Raw genomic sequence first — 10,078 nt, 5'->3', positions numbered from 1 at the left:
AATTTACTGCAAAAGCTGTCAAGCAGTTTTGCCTGTGTAATGGGTCAGCTGCATTTCAATAGAAAAACAAGAAGTGCTTGCCAGATTGAGCTAGAAAGCAGCGGATGGCATGAGTGCATATGGTGAGGGAATCACATTACCTCTATGTACACAAGTGGTGTCCTGTGTTGTACTGTGGAGCAGTCTATTGCATTATCACTATCTGCTACATGATAGACCCATCTCATGAAATATTATTTTACTTGTCAAAAAAACAGACTGCACTCACTCAAACTGTACTCTGTTCAAGTGGTGGCACTGTCCCAGTTTTCCTCAGTAATTATCGATAACTGGGTATCCAGCTTCACACTGAGATGGCTGTAAGTAAGGTGAAAGTAGTTGGAACTAGTGTTCACTTGGGTTACTTCTATTGTATCATGCCTGGTACTAGAACATATGAGATCTATGTTTGATGACCGTGTAAGAAATCTGGATTCAACACAATGACAAGAACTCAGCAAGTTGCTGGTCGAATATTCCACCGTGTTTATGGGATCAGACGGCCATTGGGTTGAGCAACATATATACACATGATGCATAGGATGCTCTGGTAGACATACTGAAGGATGGAATCATACAGCCTTTAGAAATGCTTGATCACCACCAGTGGTGAAATGGCAATTGTTAGAAAGGATGGCACAAAAAAAGGTTTGTGCAATTTTATGGGGGTGAACGCCACTCTCAAGGTACCCAGATATTGGCAAGTTGAGCTGGAAAAGATTATTGCACATTGGATTATGATGCTACAAGAGGATGACTTGTATAGCATTGCCCAGACCTGCAACACAGAAATGCTGATGAACTGTCAAGCTGGATTGTGATATCTTGTCTGTTCACTGAATGTCCAAATCCTGGACATTGTGTTGGAGTGAAATCCACTGCAGTAGCAGTAATGCCACACCAAACAGTATGTAATGATTCCAAGAGTGACACTTCAGGAGTTGAAGTCTTAGTTCAGCTCAATTCTGCCTGTGATTATTTATTTCATGATGATGAGGGAATGAGTTGAATATATATATGCTCATGGATGGCCACATGTATTAGATACAGCGATATAGGTTACGGAAGTAACACTTACATTAACACAATTAGTAAATCCATGGAAAGTAGCATATGTCTCATAACAAAATAAAGTTGGTACACCCAATGTTTTATTGGTCATGATTAGAAAGTAATATAAAAAAACGTATCTAGAGTAATACAAAGGTTCTTTTGTATGTCCTTTAAAAATTGTAATACAATGTGATTAAATATTATATTTAATCCTTTATCAACTTTGAAGATTAGACTGCAAAAGTAGGTGTCATGAAGAGTAATGGATAAAAATATGATAAAATAGCCAATAATATAAAACAGTATCTTACATATCCATGTCTGAACAAACTACAAAAGTTTGGTTTGATTTGTTTTGAATTTTGCACAAAGCAACACAAGGGCTATCTACACTAACCATCCCTAATTTAGCAATGAAAGACTAGAGGGAAGGCAGCTAGTCATCACCACCTACTGCCAACTCTTGGGCTATTCTTTTACCAATGAATAGTGGGATTGACCATCACATTATAATATTCTCATGGCTGAAAGGGTAAGCATATTTGGTAGGACGAGGATCTGAACCCGTGACCTTCATAAACTACAAAAGAAGCTATTAAAGACAATTTTAAGCTTGTGGGCTAAACCAAGCACAAATCAAATGCATCATGTTGAAAAAAAGACGGAGTATTAATCAAATGTAGCTTGTTTGTAGAAGTAAAATTAAATACATATTTTTTACTTATTGATAAGAAACAAGAAAAAACAATATATTTCACCGGCAAGCTCTGAACAGAATCTTACAACAGTTCAAACTATCATGTATTACAATATCAGAATGATATTATCTCTTTAGAAATAATGTAATAGAAATCAACAACAGTTAAGCATTAAAGAAAAAATTAGAATAAACATAACTGTACAACTGTATGTTTATTAGTGTTAGGTTTGTTTGTTTTATAAAAAGAGCTTCTTTAATGTTTCTATGACTAATATTGTCTCCTTTGTCAATGATTTCAACATACAAACTTAATGTTGGGATGGATTTGAAAAAAAATTGTTGGTATAACTTGAATCTTTAAAAGCCATAAAAATGTCATCCACAGAATGCATCCAAAAACTTGTTGGATGTAAGTAAGTAAAAATAGTTTCTTCTATCTTGGTAGTAAATATATTGGTTAAAACAGGCAAAACTGGATGTCCCATACTTAGATCTGTCATTTGTTCATAGTAACACCTTGAAAACAAAAATGTGTACTAGCTGCAGAAAAATGAAGTGATAATCTAAAGACTGAAATATCTAAACAGGATCTGGGATTGGAGTCATGCTGATAATATTCCCATGCACAGTTAATCACATTCTAATCCAGAGCATATGTGAAAAATATTTTTACATCAAAACTAACCATACAACACAAGAATCAAAATAATATTTTTTTTTTCCAAAAGCTTCAGAATTTTTTTTATAAAAGAAGCTTTTGTGAATAAATGGCTAAACAAACTCTGGAAAAGGTAAGTCCAGATTCAGGAAGGAAATTATAAAATCTGTTCTCTCTTTGGAGTTATCCAAGTTGATGTACAGTTCAGATTACCGAATCAGACAAGTAATTAGATAAGTGATTTTGTTTTAAATCTCAGTGGAATTAACCAAGTATATGTAAAGCTTACTTTAACAAAAATTTTTTTTAATACATAGATAAATAGTCTAATCTATGTGAAACTCAACAACAGAAATAAAAAGGCACCAATTACTTCTGGGCTATGGCTATTCCTATCAGACTTCCAAAATAAGGATTCAAAATTCATGGAAATGATATGACAGGAAACAATGTTGACCAGGTTATGATAGATATAATTTGCTATAACAGAACTAGTACAACCCATTCACAATAATGGAATAGGTGGTCTAAAGATAAAAAACCTGTTTATGAAAAAGCAAGTGCCTTGTATTTCTTGTTTCACCCCTTGAAGAAACTACTGTAAAAATTAGTGTGCACACATAGTGTCAGAAGCAGAATAGAAAAGTAAGTGGAAGATTTCCTCTTCATAAACCAAGGCAGAGAAAGGATAATGAGAAATACAAATCTGGAGGTATAAAAAAAAGTGAAACAGAAAGGACAGCCTACTCAGAAGAGAAATTTTCCTAGGCATCTTCCAACCTATATAGAAACAAAAACATCAGCCTGAAATGTCACATCAGTTAAATGAAGTTTTAGTAGTCTATGGGATTTGACTCAGCCACATATGGTAGGATCCAAAAAAACAAATCAACATATTAAAATCCCAAATTCAAATCCCAACTTCTGGGAAAAACATTAAAATAATAATAATGTATAAATCATGAATGAATTCTTAAGAGAATGTGACATTAAAGAATCCCTCATTACACTATGATGTTTGAAATCAAAGGAACTTGTTATGTTACCAAATATATATAATGAGAAAAAAAGCTAATACAGAACCATAAAGACTCACCAAAAGTATTTCAGGAATGTGGTTAAATAAAATGCAATGACTTAAATTATATAAAGTCCAGAATGACCTAAAGGTGACTACCACCATTCTGTAATACTGAAACAGAGCATACTTGTAAAAAATAAAATGAATTCACAACTACTGTTGAATAAGCTTTGAAATCAAAAGTAAAACTAGCAGAATATAAATCAGATAGAAAAGAAAGAAAAAAAGGTTCATATAAACACAAGAAACACAAAGCTAAGTATATCTACAAAAAAACTGTCACAGGATAAGTATACAGCAAAATAAAACACAGACTGAAAATAAGGTTGAATAAGCACAATGTAGAAGTAAAGATAAAACAATATAATAACATAACTGGCATAAAAAATCTAACATCAAAATACCATAAAAATCCTTAAAAATATGTAATTTGCAAAATATTCCAATATTAAAACAGTCACAAATGATAAAAGGAGTAAAAGGAACTACTCTCAGCTAAACTAAAAGAACCAGCATTAAGTAATAAAGGACAGAGATAAGATATATAATATTTTTTAGTTCAGAGTATAAACATTTTGATGTAAGTAGTTATGTAATTTCTCCAACGTAAACTTAAACAATTCTCAACAATTTTCTGTTTAACATACCCAATAAAGATGTTAACAGCCAGTTGTAGAAAAACTGAGGCTTTCGAGAATTCTGACAAACAATTACAAGAGATGATGCAGCTGTCCTTCTTACTAAAGGAGATGATGATTTTAAGTTTGGAAGAAAAGCCTTCAAGAGCATCTGCATGGTGAAAAATAAAGATACATTATAAATAAATGTATCATAATTATTATATTGTATCACTTAAGACTAGCAAAAATAAATAATTTTTCAAAATAAAGCTTATATATATGTATATTATTTTGTCTAACAAAAGACTATATAAGTCAATGTTTCTCATGACATATATATCTTTGTTGTTTGGGGGGATTTTTGTAGAAGAATTTACAAACTACATGAGCAGACTAAGTTTCAAACTATTTTTCATTTTTACATTAACAGTACATTGATATTTCTATCTTTTCTACTCATCAAATATATACAATTTTTAATAATAGGTTTTCATCAAATACTTTAATTCTTAAGTAGGCCATTAAATCCTTAACAGAGCTCTTATATTAAAATTTAATTTGTGTAGTTAAAAGAATGGCAATAATTATGATTAATCTACCACAAAAAGTAACAGAGTAGGAGGAGCATGTAGCATTTTCAGGTTCTAATAATGATATCCCATTAATGTTCATGAATGCCTGTGAAAACTAATAAGACTGATAGGCAACATATCAACATAATTTAATAAATTTATACAAAGTTTACAAACAAATTGAAAAAGAACAAAAAAGTGATAATAATCCCAGTCTGACAGAGTCTAGTACTGTCTGGGAAGGAAACACATTTCCCATACGCTACAGTTCCCATAGCCAGTGAATTTCACCAAAGGTTGAAAGGCTCACAGAATACAAGAAGCATTTCTTGGTATATTAAGAAATCCTGCTGATATGCTGCTTATCATTCTGAGAAGTATTCATAGGTGGTTGAAATTGACTCGCAGGGAGTCATAGGCAGTTAACAGTGGAACTGGTCTTTGTTCGACAACCTTTAATGATTTGATTTTCTAAAAGAGATTAACCACTAAATGTTTTAAGGTACGATATAAGCATAAGCACAATTTGTGGTAGCAAACTGTTTGTGTGAGCCTTTGAACCATACAGTTCTCATAAATGGGAAAATCACAAAGGATTTTCATTATGACATGTAAAAGTAGTTTCATTCAGTAGTATCCAATCAAAAGCTGTGTAACACATCATTCTCTGTTTTAGCATATAAACATTCATAAAGCTTTCAAATTTTACAAATTCTATTAAACCTTGTATGTACGTACATGTATGTAGTTACTTAGTTATTACCAGCTAAAAATCAAACATCAAACTCACTACATGTATATTTGAGCACATTACTGCTGGAAAATGTTAATAATTCTGTAAACATTCTAGCATTAATTATTTTAATTCAATAGAAAATGTTAAGGAAAGACTACTGTACTCTTATTTAATTTATTTAAAAGAAGCAATGCACCCATTCACAAAGTGCACTGAATATGCATATGTATTACACAAAGTTGGTCATACGCTTCATATAATAAATCTAATGAAAATAATCTGTATATGTCAGTTAAATTCAAGTGAATCATGGTCTAACACATGTACAACATGTTACTAATAATGTATTTTTCTTTTATCCATTTGTAATTACATTTTCACAGACCTATTACTTCAGGATCAACAAGATAGCTTTCAGCCATCATGATACACCGTTCATAATAACATGTATTATAGTATAAAATTCAATATTTCTTGACAAAAAAGATGCTTAAACTCTAAAGCTAATACCAGCATTTAGCATAAGCACATAATAATAATGAGAATCTTCAGGGTCACACCACTTCTCAGTTTAATCAAAAGATCACTTTGTAGTATATTATGTAGAGTTATTTTGAAGTAGTGTTCAGTGCATTGTTAATTCAAATTCTGATAAGACTAGCTTTTTAGTCTAACTAGATCATGTGTCAGGAAGAGAGTTGCTTATTTTTGTATCTGGTTGCTTTAACTTGGGGAAATGACCTGCTACTATAAATTAGCAATGTAAAAAATTAGTTGATTTTTCATATGAAAATGATAAACAGTGGAGTAATATCAAATTAGTTTAACCCTTTTATATTTAAAAAAAATGTTTTGACTCCTGATACACATCAGTTAAATACTAATGAAAATTACTGAAAATTTCAATTTGCCTACATTTACAAAGGTCTCTTATGTTTGTAATTGAAGTTGTAAGGTGAAAATGGATTTTGCATACAATAATTTCATTCATGTCTTCTGACTGGTTGATAATATAGGCTTTTAACTCTTCACAAGTGAAAAATATTATTGGCAAGTTTACTGCTGAAAATTAGAAATATATACTATCTTTAGTTACGCCTTAATGTTTAATAGAAAAAGGTCAGTAATCCTGACTTTGTGTCAAGACATTTTAGTTAAGAGTATATTGCACCCTGAAACAAATTACCATAGAAAAAAACTGATAACACATTTTGATTTTACAACATACATGGAAATCTTAAGGGAGATTTTCAAGGATATTGAACAAATACTGAGAGAATCTCCTCCTAGACTATTAAAATAACAATAATGATTTTAGAGTTAATGTACCTTTATTTCTGTGTCATTAGCAAATTTCCCAAGAATAGGCATTATTTTTCCTATTGCTACACCCAGTGTTTCCTGAACAGATTCTTCCTCTTTTCTTTGTGAAATCTTGACCAGACAGGGGAAAAGGTTCACAGCATAAGGCCTAAAGTGTAAATGAATATAAATGTATTTGACAGAATTGTTCTTGATAGATGTAACATTTTAAATGACATTCAAAATTCACAACAATGATATGGTTTTATTCTACAAAAAGAAATACTTCTTACTTCACAACAAGTAAATTATTACTTTTTCTTGCAAATTGTCAAGTCCCATTGTTTTACCCTGACAAAAAATATTTTTCACTTTACTAATAAAGTGAATACTAATATTTAAGGTATTATTCAAGCCTAACTATAACTTATTATGTCCATGGGCTACTTAAAAGGGGAATAATGTATTGTTTAGAAAATAAATTTACTTATCTTGGACATCAAGTAATGTAGTTTGATAAGCTCTGCTTTGTCATTAATAAACATGTTTGGAAAAATCAGGTAAATTATCAAATAGACAATTTCATTTGAAAATATTTCTTCATCAATCAGATTGAAAAAGAAACAAAACTAGTTCATTCTCAGAAAAACTTTTACTCTTCCCTGACAACCTAAGAAATATTTACACTGAGCTTCATATGCACACTACTAAAATATCCTCTTTGTTGAAAGAGTTAATTTAAGGCCTTAGATATAAACTATTTAGTTGTAAATTCATAAGCTCTTTTTAAATCATAACTTATGGAAGACTGCAAATCTCCAAAAAACGCACATACCTAGATGATAATAAGGATTTCACTCTCTGGCTAGTATACCCTCACATCCTGAGTGATTTGTGCATTCATTTAAGGTTATCAGATTACAAAAAACATATACAATACAAAATAATAATTTTAAGTCACAATTAGTGGTAAATGACTTTTAACACTCTTACCTGCATTTTTGTGGTCGAATGAGATGACAGAGATCAGCAAACCGACTTAAAGCTGGTCTTAAACACCTGGCTGAGCCATCTTTCTTTATCTCTTTGTACAATTCCACTTGAACTCTAGCAAGATGGGATTCCAGCAGAGTCTAGGAAAGTATAAGCACAGCACATAAATACATAATTATTAGTTGAGTTAAAAGAGCATCACAATGCTAATTTTGAACTTTCATAAAAAATCTAGTTACAGTTCAAATATGCTTAAATACTAACAGACAGCAAATAAGCTAAAATGTACAAGTTGAAATTGCTATTAAATGTTTTGAGTACTTATAGCTTCAAATAATAATAAAAACGTTTTACATATAAATTTATTTTGCTAGCTTATAACCCAATTTTTGTTCAATATCATAGTCAGTACAAAAAAAAACAACAATACTGTAAAAATATCCATTGGTCACATCAACTTTCTACTTCTATGCAAACTGTTTTCATATTTTGGATGAATTTTTAGTTTTACACTTAGGGAACAAAAACTATAAATATGCACCAAATATCCATAAAAATACAGCCACATATTAAAATACAAAAGAACAAAAAAAAATACAAATAACAGGATCATCAAAATAATAATGTAACAGTTTTACTTTTAACCTCAACTAAATATTCTTCATATACATAAGAATATCAATATATTAGAGCTACATGTAAATGAAAGCATAATCACAAAATTGCTTGACTAGAATTATGTTTTATTGCATAAGCAATCCCTTATGGCAAAACCCATGAAAATAACATACCGTGAATGAAATCTCCTTACCTTGATTGTTCTATTCAAACACTCATCAGCAACCATACGAACATCAGAATCATTGTCATCACAACATATAAAGAAAGTTTCCATCGCTATACCTAAAAACTTGGGAAAATCTGCCACAGACCTAAAAGCAGTACAACATTCATATTATACACAGATATTTAAATATATATTTATACATATAACATCTGATGCTTGAAAATGCTGATGTAATTGATACTATAACAAAAAATCTCTTACTTTATATTGAGGACTAGCCTTAAAAAATATTTTATTTTTGTAGTACTAGTTATTTTTTTTATTAACTTATTCAACACAAATTCTTAAAACTGCATTTGTACAAGCAAAAATGAAAACATAATATAAATTAAAAAGTTCTGTTTTCAAAGCAATTCAATGTTTAAATTAATGTGACCAGTATTCTTTTATTCCTTTAAAGAAAGAAATTTTAAATTTTATTTTAATAAATGAGGATAAAAATGAAGACATCTATTGTGTAGTAGAAACATTATTGAGATTCACTGACCAAAACAGTTTAATTATCATCAAGATTCATTAGACAGAATAATTGAATTATTATGGAGATTCATTATATATAATTATATAATTAATATGGAGACTCACTGGCTAGAATGGTTTAATTATTACCAAGTTTTTAACTTATTTTTTAAAGATGTACTGATACAATCACAAACTCTATCCTATAACTTACACTGTAAAATTACCACCCAGTCAATGGAAAACCTTATTTACCTCAACCCATAACAATGGGTGAAGTAAAAACTTTCATACCATAATAGAATAACATATCAAATTTGTTGTTAGAAAATGTACTGTAATGTTACCTTGACATTCAAATAAATTATCCATGAGCTACTGAATACAGATATATTACACTGCATGATGAAGAGACAACTGTATTTACAGTTAGATTTCATTAACCATTCATTAAGTTACAAAATTTATCATAAAAACAAGGTCAGGATATTAATCAAGTCTGACCTAATGAGTCCATTAAGTAACTGATAAATATAGTACACTGCAAGACAACTACAGTGTAAATATTCAAGTACATTATTACAATCCATGAATAAAGTAAACTTATTTATTCCTCATAAAACCTATGATATAAAAAAGAATTGAACTTTAAAACTTATTATTTAATGTCTGTAGCTAGTTCAGGAACAATAGTTATGCTCAATGAAACAGAATTAACTCTCTCAACCCGGGCTCGGTCCCTGGGACCAACCTCATAGCCATTTTGTACTTGTTATAGTTTTCATGCTATAACTTTTAAATTAGTAAGCAAATGTTAATGAAACTTGGCAGTTTATCAGTAAACATTACAATGCTTTCATATGCAAGATATCTAATTTTTCTTATTAAGTCTTAAGGTTTGTAAAGCAATGTTTCTCTCATACCTATTTTTTTCATTTCACATCTTGCCTATCTATCATGCAAAGTAATCTTCATTTTAAGATTAAAAATACTTTTATGCATCAGAAAATTTTGAAGT

The 10,078-nt window shown here is 30.2% G+C and overlaps 1 protein-coding gene across 1 annotated transcript in view; it reads right to left on the bottom strand.

The window, feature by feature from the left end:
• The window catches only part of LOC106458536 (huntingtin-like), a 269,635-nt gene that overhangs the window by 242,189 nt on the left and 17,368 nt on the right, over window positions 1–10,078 (bottom strand). Inside the window, exons 3-6 of the mRNA XM_022384781.1 lie at window positions 8,566–8,686; window positions 7,755–7,894; window positions 6,789–6,930; window positions 4,179–4,320 (exon numbers count right to left, since the gene is read on the bottom strand). Coding sequence (XP_022240489.1) covers window positions 4,179–4,320; window positions 6,789–6,930; window positions 7,755–7,894; window positions 8,566–8,686 — 545 coding nt within the window. The remainder of the gene's footprint in view (window positions 1–4,178; window positions 4,321–6,788; window positions 6,931–7,754; window positions 7,895–8,565; window positions 8,687–10,078) is intronic.

This window comes from Limulus polyphemus, unplaced genomic scaffold, assembly GCF_000517525.1.
Source record: "Limulus polyphemus unplaced genomic scaffold, Limulus_polyphemus-2.1.2 Scaffold482, whole genome shotgun sequence".
Lineage (NCBI taxonomy): Eukaryota > Metazoa > Arthropoda > Merostomata > Xiphosura > Limulidae > Limulus > Limulus polyphemus.
The sequence above is the reverse complement of the archived record's forward strand: the minus strand, read 5'-3'. Positions and strand labels throughout refer to the sequence as shown.